This window comes from Python bivittatus, unplaced genomic scaffold, assembly GCF_059951505.1.
Source record: "Python bivittatus isolate LINGU-HERP-01145 unplaced genomic scaffold, Pbiv_v1 ctg000980_np1212, whole genome shotgun sequence".
NCBI lineage: Eukaryota > Metazoa > Chordata > Lepidosauria > Squamata > Pythonidae > Python > Python bivittatus.
The window spans coordinates 53,365,466-53,383,402 of NW_028277125.1; the positions used below are offsets into that span (position 1 = coordinate 53,365,466).

The 17,937-nt window shown below is 36.5% G+C and overlaps 1 protein-coding gene and 1 long non-coding RNA gene across 13 annotated transcripts in view; one reads left to right on the plus strand and one right to left on the minus strand.

Annotated features, from left to right (window-relative positions):
- ABLIM1 (actin binding LIM protein 1) overlaps window positions 1-17,937 on the minus strand; it is a 217,252-nt gene that overhangs the window by 63,962 nt on the left and 135,353 nt on the right. For all 12 annotated transcript variants that reach the window (XM_088131674.1, XM_025167016.2, XM_025167012.2 and 9 more), the window contains one exon: window positions 2,272-2,359. In XM_088131674.1, coding sequence (XP_087987800.1) covers window positions 2,272-2,359 — 88 coding nt within the window. The remainder of the gene's footprint in view (window positions 1-2,271; window positions 2,360-17,937) is intronic.
- Window positions 15,493-17,937, plus strand: part of LOC148213591 (uncharacterized) — a 47,551-nt gene continuing 45,106 nt past the window's right edge. Inside the window, exon 1 of the long non-coding RNA XR_015794272.1 lies at window positions 15,493-15,774. This is a non-coding gene — a long non-coding RNA (uncharacterized LOC148213591). The remainder of the gene's footprint in view (window positions 15,775-17,937) is intronic.

The window sequence follows — 17,937 nt, forward strand, 5'->3', positions numbered from 1 at the left end:
ATTGCACGGATCTACCCACAGTGGTTTATAAACCATGGTTGAAGGCTTAGTATGCTGTGTGAATTCACCTAATTACTTTTTATTTAATAGCATGTTTAAGTAAATTAAAATTCCATACAATGTTGAACCGAGACACCTAAAGTATGCCAATTAGGTTTCTAGTCATTACACCCTATCAAATCCATTCTGGGGGCATCCCATAAGTGTCCAAATTCCTTTCACTATCATGCTCATTTTGTATATTTTCTATTGTTGGAAATGGAATACTACAAGAAATGGATCTTTGATTGGTTTTAGAACAGAGGGGGACTCTTATACTCTTACATTTATTGGGTTTATAAGCAGGCAGGGTTTATTGGTTCACTTTTATATTTAAAAGGAAATGTTACTAATAAACTCCTTGCTCCTTGGGAGGAAAGCTATGGCAAACCTAGATAGCATATCAAAAAGCAGAGACGTCACCTTGCCGACAAAGATCCACATAGTCAAAGCTATGGTTTTTCCAGTAGTAATGTATGGCTGTGAGAGCTGGACCATAAAGAAGGCTGAGCGCCGAAGAATTGATGCCTTTGAACTGTGGTGCTGGAGAAGACTCTTAAGAGTCCCCTGGACTGCTAGGAGTTCAAACCAGTCAATCTTAAAGGAAATCAACCCTGATTGCTCATTGGAAGGATTGATAATGAAGCTGAAGCTCAGATACTTTGGTCACCTAATGCGAAGAGAGGACTCTTTGGAAAAGTCCCTGATGCTGGGAAAGATTGAAGGCAAAAGGAGAAGAGGATGGCAGAGGATGAGATGGTTAGATAGCATCAGTGAAGCAATGAGCATGAAACTGAGCAAACTCAGGGAGGCAGTTAAGGACAGGAAGGCCTGGCGCAATATGGTTCATGGGGTCACAAAGAGTCGGACACGACTTACCGACTGAACAACAACAACAAAAAGGGATTTTTGAAAAAAAACCACTATTCAATCTTGCCTACACAAAAGTAATGACCACACTAAGCATCCCCATTTGACTGAGGAAGGGAGTATAAAGACCATGCCTGATACAGCAAAAACTAGAAAACTCCGTCACTTTTTCTTATTTTCATTAGCTATGTGGCATGCTATAAAGTAAAGAACATCTTTTTCTCAGAAGGCGGAAAGATTTATGGAGTAAATGTCAAGTTTCCTGCATTTACCATGCAGGACCTTTAATTAAAACACCTACATTTAGCAGTAAAATAAAGGACAATTTTATTTTATTAATGGCACACTCCATTGTAAACATTAATTCTCATGAGGACAGAGGAAGCACTTAGGTTTCGACTGGATGAAGAGAGAAGTCCAGATATCTTCAGCAGGAAGATATGACAACAATTTCCATATTGTAAGATTACTTGGCTCACAGACAAATCTAATGTACAGTGAACATACTACCCAATTTGAAGTTTCTGTCTTTATACTTTCTGATCATATAGCTTCGTATTGCATTACTTTCTTCAAGAAAAGTTACAATACTTAAAAAAAAAACACTTGCATTTTGTATTTTTGATGCTGATAAATAATGGAAGTAAGCTCTAATCACAAGAGCACCAGAAGAAACATCTTTTTCCATGGGGAAATGCTGGTACTTCTTATTTTTGTTAAAAAAAAAAAAAAAGAAAAAGAAAAAGAAAAAGTAAACAAGGGTCTATTTCTTTTTACATAGCATCTACCTGTGTTTAGATTCAGGAAGTTCTAAGTTGACTTATATTTTAATCCCATTTAGCTTTAGATCATTTCATAATGAAACATCTGGATAAGGATATGCACTGAAGCAAACCGGTACTTTTATATTTGGTCAGAATCAGAATCAGAAAAAAAGAAATGAAAAAAAATCCACACAGATTAATCAATGAAACAGAAAGCAATACAGTCTGCTATAACCTCAGTTCAGCCTTGAAGACCTTGTTAAGATGTTCCAGAGGACAAGTATTGTGATAGAGAAGGTGTGCTTCCTAGGTCCCATCAGAAGTTACTGATTAATGGATGGGATCTGGAGTATGCCAACTATGCCTGATTGTACAGGATGAGCAGAAACTGTGGAAGTTCCTTAGATAACCATGACATGAAGGGCTTTAAAGGTAATGACCAGTACCCTGAACTGCACCTGGAAGCCTACTTGTAACCAGTGCAATTCACAAAGCAGAGGTGTTATATGGGCATGTTGTTGTATGCCCATAACTGCCATGCTGCTGCATTTTGCACCACCTGCAGCTTCTGAGTGGTTTCAATATATAATTTCCATACCTTGCAGATACATTTCTTCTCCTTCTGTGAACATTTGGTTGCATCTGCTGCATCGTGCACAACTTGGATGGTAATGTTTGTCACCTGCCTGCAGAAAAAACAAATGCAGAAAATAGAATGTGATCTACATTAACTTTCACCAGTACTTGTACAATAATGACATAGCTTCAGCTCAAAATGCTATCCATGAGCTAGCCTAGCCTAGCCTTTCATGAGCTATGTTTTTTAATGTAGTGCACCTTTCTAAAACTAGCATACTGCCCAATCTGAGAAGGCAAGTTGCAGTCCTATCAGTTGGATGAGTTAGTATAAAGTATGCCAATCTGTAGTCATATTCCTTTCTTCTGTGCCTTTTCTTAAGGCCCATGGGGTTATTTATAGAAAATATTTTTTCATTCCCTCCCCCCCCCCTTTTTAACTTTCACTGCTATTAAAACAATTAGGAGGTATTTTGTCTTTGTATATAAGTGGAGCTGGCACTTTTATTTTATTTACCTTCACCGCTCACTGACTGCAATTAAATACTAAATATATTGACTTCAGCTGGATCTGGACTACTAATTGATCCAAATATACTGAGGCACCCAAATCTCCTAAATATATTATTATGGAATGGACTACACTGAGTACATTTGCTACTGAGTACATTTGCTACTTTATTTACATACCTTTTTATTTCCCAAGGTGAATTCAAAATGGTGTCACATAATAATTAAATAATATAGTAATAGCAAACAAATCCAATATAAAATTGAAATAAATAAGGTACCCATTCAATATATAATAGAATCATAGAGTTGGAATGGGCCATTTAGACCACCTAGTTCAATTCCATGCTCAGTGTAGGAATCCAACATCCCTGAGAGATGGTTATCTAGCTTCCAACTGAGCACACCCAATGGAAGGAGCCCAGTAACTCTTAAAATAATTAAGTCCACTGTCTATCTGTTGTTACAGTTAGGAAGCTTTTACTAATATGCGGTTGGAATTTGCATTCCTGCATACTAGAATAAGAAAGAGGAGGTGCTGTCAGCTTCTATTTCAATCTTCTCAAGACTAAACATTTGCAATAACTTCATGAGACTTAGTTTATCCTCATAATATGGGAGATCCTTCTTTGAACCTGTTCCAGTTTGTTAAGTTTGTCTATAAAAGATCTACATGTTTAAAAAAAGCATCATTCAGATTATTCTTGATTTGGCAGGTGATAGTACTTGCCAACATTGTTTTTTTTTTTATTATTATTATTTAACCAGAGGCTCTCTACAGGTCTTCCAAGTTAATTGGAAGTTAAGTTTGGATTTCTGAGCTCGAATGGATATTTTTAATATACAATGAATTCTTTTTCCCTTTCTGTTGCTTCTGGGCTTTTTAACATATTGATTTCTTCAATTGCTATATTCTAATAATGGGAATCAATTCCATTATAACTATTTAATCATGTTTGCAGGTGAGCCTCATTTAGGAAGCATTTCACATGTGTGACCATACAGTATTGCTTTTGATAATGGCAGACAGAGCAAGACTTCTGAATTGAAGAAGGCAGTCTTTAAAGTATCTATGGATTGCAATTTATGTTCTGTTTTCTTCATACAATTAACTTTTGCTTGAATTTTAATTAGAATTCTGATTAACTTGGTGTATCTCATATTGATATATTTATCATGTGAATCAAGATATTGAGATACTGTTCTACTTTTCTAACTGCACTGATCAGACAGAATGGAAACTGGCAAAGTTCCAACTTACACATTATAAAATGGAAGTGAACCTATTGCTTTTTAATACTATAAATGGCAATAATTACTTATTCATTATTTTAAGATGAATTTATACCCTGTGCATAAATTACCCTAATATTGCTGATATTCTTCTAACTGTGTGTATCAATTAACTCAAGAGTACTATGGTAAAAGCTTTAAATACAGTATTACTCCATACTGCGGTTAGAAAATAAAGCTAAAGGCTTTATAATGTAAGAATCTACTATCAAATGAAAAGGAATTGTAGGCTTATATTTAATAGTAAACTCTTACTGCAAATAAAACCAAAAATTTTGGCCTCGAATTTATGTGTATCTCTCTACAACGGTAGCTGTTGAGAATTACATCCTACTTCTAGTGATAGAAGCATTTATATGCTTTTTGAACAATTGCACTATTTTACTCTTGGAGACACTGTACAATCCTTGAAAAAGCCTACTAAAATAATGTTAAGGTCAGTACAAGTGTGATGGAATGGAATTATGAAGGCCAGGCTCAGGGAGATAAACATTTTCTTAGCTCGCCAGAACAGTGTGGGAGGAACAAGAGGATGAGACTGACACCTCCCTGAGGAATTCACACTATTGTGGCTGGCTGACTTTGGGAGCTGGGGTTTCAGTCTGGGAAGATTCACGTCAAGCCTAGCCCAAGGAACTCCAAGAGACAATGCAAATTCAGTCCAGCTATGTTTATTAGCTACAACCTCTGGCAAGTTTCCCAGACTGAAACCCCAGCTCCCAAAGTCAGCCAGCCACAACAGTGTGAATTCCTCAGGGAGGTGCCAGTCTCATCCTCTTGTTCCTCCCACGCTCTTCTGGCGAGCTAAGAAAATGTTTATCTCTCTGAGCCTGGCCTTCATAATTCCATTCCATCACAACAAGTTACTATTTGCAGATACTTGTATCACACATTTTTTTTCAGAGTTAAGAAAGGATGAGTAATGAGTAATGGAGAATTCATTTTTGATTACAGAAAAGGTATACCATGAATATATAGATGTATCCATATATTTAACTGGGGACTGATAAACTACGCATATTTGCTAAACTATGCATATGATTAATAAATATTTACTTCTCAGTGAGAACAGTAATACTGTTTCAGATAATTAATCCAAAACATGAGATTATTTCCAAACAGTTTGCCTTCAAAATTTGGTAGCAATCCTTGGGTCAAATAAAGAAGAGACTTTGGGTATTATGGAAGCAGCAGTCGTAACACATCTGGAGGGCTTCAGGTTGGGGAAAAATGGTCTAGATTGGAGGGCTTTTTTTAAAATTTGTACTTAGGTACACAATTATCACTGATAAATGGAGGCTAACAGATTGTTTTCTATTGTGCCCTTTCAGGCAAAGGTTAGCATTGGCAAGATATTTAAGTAGTATTGTAAGTTAATGATAAAAATTACTTCTTCCATAAAGCTTTCATATCTCTATAGGTAAATCAGGGCAAGAATAACTGTCTGAGAGTTGTCTAAACTTACTAAGAAAGAAAGATTTTAAATAGCACAAACATCAGTGTCTACAGCTGCCAACATTTGCATAACCATGAACTAAAGGACAAGACACACACACACAACAAAATTTATTAAATTAAAGTGAGATAGTGGGATATCAGAAAGCTAACATCTTCTCATTCAAGAACATAATTCACTGAATCAGGCACTGGCCTTACTTTATTCAGAAACGACCTATTCTTAACAAGCCAGTAAAGCTAACATTAGAGCTTCTGAAAATCTATGAAACCTTCCTTCCCAAAACTTTAGGCTGCTTATATAAAATAAATAACAACATCCTTTGCATGGGATTAGAGAATCATGAGTTCAGGGCTACAGAAATGTACCAAAGGTTATCAGAAATAGATTTAACTGACCACCTGGCAAATATTTAGATAAAGCCTCTTTGGTTAAAAAGTCAAATTGTTAATTATTGTGTCCAATATTTAAATGACAAAATTCTGTTTGCAAATCATATTATTTAAAGGATATATTCCTTTTATAGCCATTGATATTATTACAATGAAATCCGATGCATGGCTACTTGGAAATAAGTCATAGGAAGCTTAACAGGATTTATTCCCATATAGGACAGTAATCTTGAATGTTCGTAACTTTCTCTATGGAGCACTGAAAATGCCCAGTCCTAGCTTGGGGATCCATATATGTAAACGTGTAGATACACACTCCATATACAACCTTATATCAGGGTGGGTATTTTTCCTGGCTTTCATTTCCTATTTGTAGACTGTAAGTGTTCTTGGAAGTATATCGTGAGAGATGTTTCTTCCCTGTGTCAGATTAAGAGAACATAATTTTCTAATACTTCTGATCTCATTGTGTACTTTTTTCCAAAATAACGGCCATTGGGATGTAGAAATGCACATTATCAGGCATCACAAGGGCTACTTCACTGCCAATGGATGTGGAGGAAAGACTAATTACAAACAGATTTTTTCTTTTGGCCAAAGAATACATTTTTATAGTATTACAACTGAACAGCTGGCGCAGTTCTTCTATCTTAATAATTCTATCCAACCATTTGAAAAATAATTACTTTTACTAAAAAATGAAGCTATCGAAGATAGCACTCTGTTTTGTCCATGGTAAATGGTTTCTCTTTGCACAACAGTAATTCAGTCCACTGACACCTGGGTCTACTAAAATATTTGATGATATCCTATTTCTTTATATCTTGCCCTTGTTTTAATGTTCTCCAAGGAGCAGTATATACTTAGAAACAGCTTATTTTATGACCCTGGAAATTTAATGGAACACCTTATGTAACAGAGACATTGACTGTTCATGGTGTGGCTTTATTTCAGCTACTTCCCAAAAGCTATAGATAACTTCCTTCCTTTCTTCTGGTGCCTTCTTAACATATTTTTCTAATGTTTGGTTTTATAACTTTTAATGGTATTTATGTTTTTTAGTGTGTTGTAAGCTGCCCAGAGTCCCCCACTGTGGGGAGATGGGCGGGGACTAAATAAATAAATAAATAAATAAATAAATAAATAAATAAATAAAATATTACAACTCTTGAATTTGCAATGGTTATTTTATAATGCCATGTCACTTTCACAGTACTTCTTAGCTTGGTAGCACTAACTAAAGGTTGCATTTGGAGATGGCATATCACTTTCCCTTGCTTCCTTTTTACTAACACCATAAGTGAATATCATTTTTCCAATGTGTGCTCATTTTTGTGAAACATAAGAAGACCACTCAAATGCCAGTCAGAAAAATTATTACAATATAGGCAGTAAGGGATGGAAGACAAAACATCCCAAGGATTTCAACTCCTGAAACAGGAAAAGCCAAAATACAAAAAAGCTTTCTAAAATTTGTATCAATGTTTTCATCATGAAATGTTCTGTCCTCAGAGTGGGCTGGTGCTGAGATTTGTTTCATTTCAAAACCAAGTAAAGACCTGACTGTTGGCCCAAGCTCTGACATCTTAATGATCACAGCTTGGTCTTCATTCACCATTCCGTATATACTGCACTGTATAGTGTATCTCTAAAAGCATAAGGATGTTATGCTTTTAGAGCTTTATTGTTCCTATGCTTTTATTTTGGTACCCACTTTTGGCACTCTGTGTTTTAAAAATATGCCAATAAACAATTTATAAATATTTCAGGTGTTCTATTTTTTATTTTAATTTCAAGAACACATCTCTTGACTCTGTATGTCCAATATATCACACTGGTAGATAATTCTATATAAGATGTATATGCCATGGGGAACATTGCAAAGGCTGGTTTTACTTCCTGGTGACTGCAAAGCAAAGGTATATATTTTGAAAGTCATGAAAATACATTACAGCAACAGATTTCTAGTTCCCAACTGTTTTTCCAATAATTGTGTAATTAAATACTAATGATGAATTTCAGCAGAAATACAAAATCTTTGCATAGTGACATGGGCAGCTATACAAGTCGAAGAAAAAGGAAGGAAGGAAGGAAGGAAGGAAGGAAGGAAGGAAGGAAGGAAGGAAGGAAGGAAGGAAGGAAGGAAGTTAGTTAGTTAGTTAGTTAGTTCAGGCCAGTACCCACATTTCTATACCACTAGAATCCAAAGAGACCTAGCAGTTCATATAAAATAATATAGTTAAAAGACAAAAATAGAGTAAAAGATCAACTGAAGTACCACCATTACTTCAGATAATGGCAACCAACACTAAGTAATTTTTACATCAAAGAAAGTGGAAAAGCATGATTGTGTGGAAAGGAGGAGCAGCTGGAACCATTCAGAAAGAATTTGAAATGAAATGAAAAGAGAAGGGCCAAAGCTTAGTGGCAGTACACATCTTTGGCATGCTGAATGGCCCAGTTTCAATCCTTGCATTTCTAGTTTAAAAAATCAAGTAACACAACATATGGATCTGTTGGTCACTATTCCCCTTTAAAAGTCAAAAGGATTTTGATGGATTCAAGAAAGAGGCCTTAAATAGGTTGAATGCATCTGCCAAAACTCTGCATTTCCTGATCTTATCTAATGTTACATGAAAAAAATATAAAGCCCAATATCTGTGTTGATCCAGAAAGGATCATTTCAAACTATGAAGAATAATCAAATAGAACTGTATTTCCTATGAACATCCATTTTGCATATGTGACACAGCTACCCTAAAAAGGGAAACCAGTGATAGGGAAAATGAAGTTCATTTCACTATAGATGAAAATTCCATCCAACTGGTATTATTGAGATGTTACTTAAAACAGCAATTAAATCAAGTACTATAAAAAGAAAAAACCCTCTCACCCCTATGGGTGGTATGCGTTTCCCTCAATCTTGGATCCTCTACCAAAAGCCTGGGAGTTTGAGGGTTCTTCACAGTATCTTAGCTGTTCCTAGCACTGCACTCTTCTGGACAGAGAGCTCTGAAGTTGTTCCTGGGATCTGTTGGAGCCACTCTCCCAGCTTAGGAGTCACAGCCCTGAGTGCTCCTACCACCACTGGGATTACTTTGGCCTTTACTTTCCACATCCTCTTTAGTTCTTCCTTCAGGACTTGGTACTTCTCCAGCTTCTCATATTCCTTCTTCTTGATGTTGCTGTCACTTGGCACTGCTACATCTATCACCACTGCTATGTTCTGGTCCTTATCTACTACCACAATGTCTGATTGACTGGCCTGTACCTGCCTGTCCATCTGGACCTGGAAGTTCCACAGGATCTTAGCCCTGTTATTCTCCACAACCTTATGTGGAATGGACTTGGGTGGGTCTAGCCCATACACTGTGCAGATGTTCCTGTACACAATGCCAGCTACTTGGTTTTGCCATTCAGTGTATGCTATTCCTGCCTGCATCTTACACCCTGCCACTAAGTGTTGGACTATCTCTGAGGCCTCTTTGCACAATCTGCACCTTGGGTCCTGTCTAGTGTGGTAGACCCTTGCTTCTATGGATCTGGTGCTTAGTGCCTGTTCTTGTGCTGCTATGATCAGTGCTTCAGTGCTGTCTTTTAGTTCAGCCCTTTCCAACCACTGGTAGGATTTCCCAATGTCAGCCACCTCAGCTACCTGTCAATAGTACATCCCATGCAGGGTCTTGTCTTGCCATGGCACTCTTCTGCTTGAACTTCCTCCTGAGTCTGTTGCTGCATCAGGCATTCTCTCAGCAACTCATCTTTGGGGGTCATCTTATTGATGTACTCCTGGATGCTTTGGGTTTCATCCAGGAAATTGGCTTTGACACTCACCAGACCCTGACTGCCCTCTTTCTGGTTGGTGTACAATCTCTGGGTGTTGGACTGAGGGTGGAAACCTCCTTACATTGTGAGGAGCTTCCAGGTGTTCACATCAGCACCCTCCATGTTGTGCTTTGGCCAGCTCACTATGCCAGCAGGGTATCTGATGACTGTCAGGGCGTACGTGTTGATAGCATGATCTTGTTCTTCCCACTGAGCTGGGTCTTGAGGACCTGTCTTATCCTCCGATGGTACTGGGATGTTGCTGTCTTCCTTGCCTCATCATTATGGTTCCCATGTGGCTCTGGGATACCAAGATACTTGTAGCTGGTCTGTATGTCTGCTATGTGGCCCGCTGGTACTTCCACCCCATCAATCTTAACTACCTTTCCTCTTTAGGAGCACTTGGGGCTGTGACTCCTAAGTTGGGAGAGGGTGGAGGACCCAAGATTGAGGAAGGCACATATCACCATAGGAATGAGAGGGTATGTATGTGTGTATGTGTGTGTGTGTGTATAAAATCAAATATATCATAATCAGAAAATGTATCACAAGAGGGATCTGATTATCACCTAAATCCTCTGTCATGTGTAGTTTGTCCTCCCCAAATGTAAACCGTCATTCACTGAAGACTGTGCATATTCAATGACATTCAAAGGTATGATCCATTGGAAAAAGATATTCAGAAAGGGAGAAAGAAGGACTCAGTTATCATATTTGACTTCTTGTTAGCTAAAATATCCTGAAAGAAGGCATGGCTAGCAGTAATCCTGTTATGGATGAGGATATACTGCATCTTTTTCTACCAGTCCCATTTCCTTTATTTGTACTGTTACAATCTTTTAACTGACCCCACCCCTCAACAGGAAGACTCCAACAAGTTTGATAAGCAAACAAAAATAATGTTAAAGAAAGAAAAGCATTTCCTATTCTGATGTACAGCCAACCAACTAGGAAGATATTGCAAGCCTTGGGGAGTTTTCCCAATGTGCCTCCAATTTCAGTTTATGCAAAAGTGAAGTATCATTGGATTCTTGTTAATGATTCAGATAGCCTGAACAACTGGATCTATAAACTGTGGTGTGGTACAATCTACAGAATAGAGGCACCTTCGCGTGGCATATGAATTAGGGGTCCATATACATTTGTTGTGTATGCATATGCAGGAAGATGTTCCAACATTCCTCATTTCATGGGGAAAAAAATTGGAATAGCTCCCCCCACCCCAAAAGTCTTTCAATATATAAACATAGTGGCTTTGACAGATGCCTAGAGACTACAAAATCCAGCAAGAAAGGACTATACATTTTACTCAGGAAGACACCAAACATATCCCAGAATTGACATGTGCTGGGTCTCCAAGGCTTTTATGTAATCCATCAAGGAAGGAGAAATTCTCTGAATGACAGTTGCAGATCATAACCCTATTTCAATAATGTGGTTCCAAGAAGAAGAAAAAATCATTCCTTTAAATGGTGGATTGTTACTTCAAGTAGCCATACTAAGGAAATGTAAATAAGATTTTTAAAAAATTGAATGTAACTCCAGGAATGTCAGAGAAAACTATATGGAAGACAAGTAAAGCTTATATGAGAAGAATTTTTATGAGCTTTGCAACCATTCAGAAAAAAGAATATAACAGACAGAAATCACAATTGGAAGAAGAAAAAAAATCAAGGAGAACAAATACATAAAACCAACTCAGAGTGACAGGTATTGAGAAAATTCAAGTTAAACAACTGTTTCACTTATTAGACATGGAAGCACTCCAAAAGAAAGAAATATGTCAGAGAAAATCATTTTGAGAATGCAAATAAGCCAGGAAAAGTTTGCTATATCAAATTAGAAAACAGAAGGAAAGAAGGACAATAACGGCAATAAAGAAAGGGAACAAATTGTTCTATATAAGTTTGGAAATCACAGAACTTACAGAATTTTTCAAAAAAATTATATTCTAAGCACAATATTGACAAAGAAGATTTGAACACATAAATTGGTGACTCAGAGTTCAAAGAATTTAATGAACAAGATGGACTGATAGCCCAATACTATAAAAAGTTAGAGGAAGAACTTTTGGAACCACTGGTAAGAACAATGAATGAAATTAAAGAGATAAACATAATATCAAAAACATGGGAAGAAAGGTATATAACTCTGATCTATAAAGAAGGGAATGATCTGGAGAAGCCTCAGTCATATAGACCAATTTCTTTACTGAATGTTTATTAAAAGCTATTTACTGCAATATTTCTGAAATAATACATACAGATCAAATAGGTTATATTTCAAGAGGAAAATTAAGGACAACAGTAGCTTTATAATAAATGCATTAGAAGATATCAACAATTTTTTTAAAAAGATGGCAGTAATATTTTTAGACACAGAAAAAGTGTTTGACAACTTGGGGTAGGCTTTTTTATTAGCAGTTTTAAAGAAAATGAACCCAGGAGAAAAAAAATAAAACTTGGATGGAGAGTATATATCAAAAGCAAATAGCAAAAATTACAGCAAGTAGAGTATTTGCCATGAGTTTTCCAATAAGCAAAGGGATCAGGCAAGGGTGGCCACCTTCTCCCTTATTATTTGTAACTGCTTTAGAAGTTTTGGCAGACAAAGTTCATAGAGACAAACAAATATTTGGGAATAAAATTCAAGAAGAGGAACACAAGTTGAAATGCTACATGGATGAAGAAATACTAACCATTATGCAACCACAGAGCTCCATAAGACAGATGTTGAACACAAGCAAAGACTTCAATGAATTCTTCAGATACAAAATTAATTGGGGGGGGGACCCAAATAAAATAACAAGATATTTCACCCCGAAGAATGCTTTTGAAAGTCCTAATGTACCAGGTTAACACGGTCACCTCCAACCACATGGCGAGGATGGAGGTGGGGATGGTGAGGCAGGGGTGGTGAAGCGGGATTTACTTTTGCGGAATCTGTGCTGATTTTTCTTCAGTAAGGTTTGTTCTCCTACGTGCTTGGTCATTTTTGTTTGACTATTTTTAGCAGTTTTTCCAGAACAGACACTGAACTGAGCAATGTATAATTTTCCCTCAGTCTATAATCTTCCTTGGGTCCTTTTTCAAAAACTGGTGTTACAGTGGCTACCCTCCAATAGCTCAGCAATGAGCCTCCTAGGAATTTGTTTTTGAGTTCCTTATAAATTCTTGGGTGGATGCCATCAGGCCCACCTTTTTCCCTACTTAAACCACAAAGAATTCATATCTAGCACATGTGCTGTGCATGTGGAAATGTCAATGTTATGTATGTTTCAGAAAAGCACTATTAGTAGAAGACAGTCCCTGTATGAGAGAAGCCCAGAGGACTTACTGTGGAATTATTTAACAAAATAAAGAGAAAAGCAGATTTTTCCTTTTTCCAAAGAAAGTTATGTTTAGTGTAGCACAGTGTTTAATATAGTGTTTGCAAATGAAATACATAATGATAAGACTAATCAGAAAAAAGATGTGTGGCTGAATTTATATAAGTAAGATTAAAGAGTCCTCAAGCAACAGACCCACAGCTGATCTCCTTAATGAACAGGAGGCAGAGACAATTACAGACCTGTTTTCATACATTCTCCCATAATTCTCTGCACTACATAAGCACCCAGTCCAAACTTCAAAGATGTGGAAATGAAGAACCCCCACCCCCCCTGGCCTCTGCACTTGCATTGTGAGGTAGCACAAGTTTTGTGGCTTGCTAAATGATCCAAGTTTTGTCATTTATTCCCCTACCCTGTCTCCTTCTGCAGCACCATAAAAGATGGTGAGACAGTAGAATCCCTTACTCATTCATTAAAACTAAGACAAAAGGTTGAAAACAATATGATTCTGTCAGAGTACTGAGAAAAGGATGGAGGTGAAAGGCAACAGCAAGAGGAAAAAAAAAACTTTAACATATTTCTGGAACTCTTTAGCAAATGATTCCAGATTTTGAAAACTGATTCTAGCGGACTTAATTTCTCCCATCCTTAAGAAAGAGACTGCAATGACATCCATTTCTCTTTGCCTTAACGAAGTGACAAACTGCTGACAGCTTGTTTCATTAAAGGGGCAAATTGGAGCCCATCAAAAGCTCGTATGACAAACTGGGTTGGCTGCAAAAACAGTATGATACCTTCTAGGCCAATCCAAAATTCACTATATTGTACTCCCTGATTGCATTCATCCATAATATAATAATGATGTGTGGACTTAGCTATTCTAGTTAGCATTATGTGTGAACCCAGATACCTTTTCTGGAGACTCCACATACATTTCTGATATACCACTATTGCTTTGGCTCTCTTTTCAGAACCTTCTTATAGGTTTGCATACTTTCCAGAGACTGAATCCAAGTGCCACACAGCCATACTAAAAATCCCTTAACCTGTTTAACTAAACTGGATTATGGATAAAATAATACTTGCACATGTATCATGAACAATTATGTATCTACTAACCCATTTTCACCCTCAGAAAAACCCACTGTACTAAAACACAGGAAGAAAGGACATTTGAATCCTGAAATTTTGCAAGTACATTCAGGAAACCTGGCCAATATTTTTTGACAGGCAATTTAGCATCTCAGAATAAAGCTCACACGGAAAGTCTTTTCTCCCTCCTTAAATGCCATCAACTGCCACAAGCTTCTACAGAGTAAAAATGATATCTGAGTTTCATAAAACATATGCATGGTTCTACTTCAGTGTTCTCTACTGTCGCTCATTAGCAATGTGCAAAGGTGTTGGTCGATGCTGATAGAAATAAGGCTACAAACCAACACCCAAATCCCTGTCCCAAAACAGCTAAGTGGCTGACCCCCTTTTGTTGACACATTTTCAATTTCCTGCATTGTGAAATATGGTCAAGCAGAAGCTTGAAATCTTTCTGCAACTGAAAGATCTGTAGACTGGCTGCTAGTTGCAGTAAGTTAGAATCACACACTCTTATCAAAAGCTAAAACTGTAATGGGGAGGTATATATAGAAACTATAAAGTTTCCTGTACAGATAATAATTATTTATTTCAAAACATTTTTATCCCACTTCTCCTTAAAAACAGTAGTGCACAATTAATTACAATACAACGTAAAAAAAAAAGATCACCTCTTTTAAAAGGGTGTCTTTAGTGTACTAATTCATAAATCTGGACATACATTTTCAGACTCCAATAATGAAAAGTAGGCTGTTATCTATCTCAATATGCCTCTTGGGTAATGATTGTCTATATGTGTGCATGCACGCCTGCATCAGTTTTAGATAAAAAATCTCTTTCACCAAAGTATGCATGAACTATAGCTACATTCTCCCTTTCTATATGCTTACTTAAAGGCAGGTACATGGACTCTTAATATTTCTCCCACATTAATGTATTAATTCTTTGGACTTATTTCTCAATAAATATATACATGATTGCTTCTATATTAGCTAATTAGAGAAACATCTGCCCATGTATCATATTTTTAAAATGGATAGAAATAGCATTGGTTAATAAGAAATGAAATTTAATACACGCACATACTACTGATTCCTTTAATATCTACACTCCCCAAGACAAGAAGTCACACCAAATTCACATAAATGTATTTTGTTCTTGCTATTTGTTTGCTATAAGATAACAACACCCTATCCTTCCTTCCCCCATTCCACTCCTCCTTTAAAGTTACATGCTTTATTTTAAATAATTGTAATGCTACATATTCAAACAATTTTCTCAGGAAGATTAATTTACCTTCTGCTAAGACCTCTTTGATACGTTTTCTAAAGCTTCACCATCCAATGAGTTGTATGTTCCATTTCCCTCTGACTCAAATAAATGTGAGAATCATCTTGCTGACATGAAAAAACTTCCAGATTATTTTATCACAGAGAAAACTCTGGCAATATCGTTCCTAATCCAAAGTACAGCCCTCTCTTCTTTCAAAATCACAACTCTGTAGTTTGGTCCCCAATGACTCACAGTGCAGAAGCAGAGAGATTTTTCTAGCTTTTCAGTTGAAGCTAGCAATCAACAGACCAGTCCATTATAGAAAAAAGAAAGAGGGATGTCCCACTGCTTCAGGTGAGGGTGGTACCATTTGTCTATATTTATCTATGTACTATACAGTAATTTGAGTAGAACTGCTCAGAACCTTGCTCCTTATAGTAAAGTGCTAAAGCTAGGATCTTGGAGATTTTGTTTCCTTCTACAACCAAACAAAACAGAGGATCAATTCTTCTCAAAGAAGCAGATATTCGATACCTCAAACTGTAGTTTATATTTTAATGAGGAGATATGCATTGTTAAGATAAATCTAAATCTTTTCTGTTCACGTTCAAGAGTCTTTACATTCATAATTGATTTCTTTAAAAACTGCCTTTAATTCAATTATCTTGATTAGACTCCTATCAAGCTATACTACAACATTATGTGAGCATGCCATTTAATAGCAAATACCTAATTAATGCATTCCTCTACATATACTGTATACATATAATTTGAATGGTTTGAACTGGATAACAACTGAAATCAGTGAGAACTTTGTACGATATACTTATTTTTATGAAGCATTTCATATATTCCATTTTCCCTGGCAAACATTCAGCTCAACTTCATTACTAAATCTGCAATCTAATTGGGTTACCCCAGTTAGGTTGGGTTAATTGTAATTTCAGTTTGGCAGTTCAATTCTTTTTCAGTGAGATTTCATTCCTTAAGGGAAAAAAACCTGATATAATTCTAATTAGTCAAATTCTAGTGGGAAAGATAGACAGATATAAATCTAAGATGTAACACCTGTCAAATATATTTCCTGAACTGAAAACAAGATAACTCATAACTCCCTAGGTGGCCTTAAAAAAACAATTTAATGGTATCTAAAATTTAAGTTCAAAGCTACTAATTTTAAGAGTAGGATAGAGAATTCACTGTCAGCAGTCACCACAGCAACTACAATGACACGATCATACATAATGTTGTCATTTAAACCCTCTCTCCCCCATGGGCACCCATGCTATCTGTGATGGGCAATGGTCTGGGACTGAACTCTTGTAATGGCCATGATTGAAAATGATAGTGGGCACAACCAAGGCTGGCATCTCTATAACCCCCTGTTCTCTCCCAGTCACATAAAATACAGTTTAGGCATAGACCTCAGTAACAAGGCACAATAATGTCAGAATGGCAGTATGTGTATCATGACAACATCATACAAATAATGTAATTGTGTACTTTGAATTATGATGCATGATGTAGTCATTTGCTCCCTTGCATCCCCCCCCCCCAGAAGCCTGTGACTTGGGGTTGAGATTTACACATTATGCTAAGCTGTAACATAATTTGTTTGGTTTCAGTTAAATTTGATGTGTGAACTGCCCATTGTGGTTTATTAAATATATTTTATGGCTTAGTACAATATGATGTTAATGCTACAAATTGGGGATTGGCCAATAAATCATAGTTTGGATACTAAATTCAATTAAAGCTTCAGCTGTCCTACACACATACACATGGATAGACTTACACATCAGAAATACACACACAAGTGATAGGGTCACTTATCGGTGGAGAGATCTTCAAGGAAGTACAGCAATTTTGGCTGCATTAAGTGTGCTGGCTTTGAAATTAAAATCTTACTGTTTGTTTCCAAATTAGCCAAATTACTAACCATACCACCTAGGTGATGGCTGTACAATTGAGCGCTGGTTGTGATCTCCCAAGACAAGTAGAGAAAAACCATGGGTTATCCATCTATGTTTTCAAAGAATAAGCCAGGTCTTTTTAACATATCTATTTCTATATATCAACTGTACTGAAATTTAATAGGAAAGTTGTTGAAACTGACAAAACAGTGTAATAAAACAGCAGTTGTTTCTGAATGTTGTACAGGTAACTATTTCTGTTTAACCATTTGTTTTACCATTAGATGTTTTACACTATCAAAATTAATTCATTTGAGAAAAGCCATTTTTAAAAAAATCATTCTGGCCTCTCCATAAATTAACAATGTATACCTGATGGCTTTATTTTTGTTCATCTATGACTAATTACAAGAAGCTATATGGTAGCTCCTAGAAATCCAACCTAGCAGGTCTTGACCTGCACAATAAATCTGCTTGTTATACCAAAGTTAGACAGGTAGATCAAGGGTTTTCTTTTTTTTTGGCACAGGAATGGATGTCTTTTAAAAAAAAACAAATCCTCTCCCCAGATTGTCAGAAGATGAGTCAAAAATTAACTTGTTGC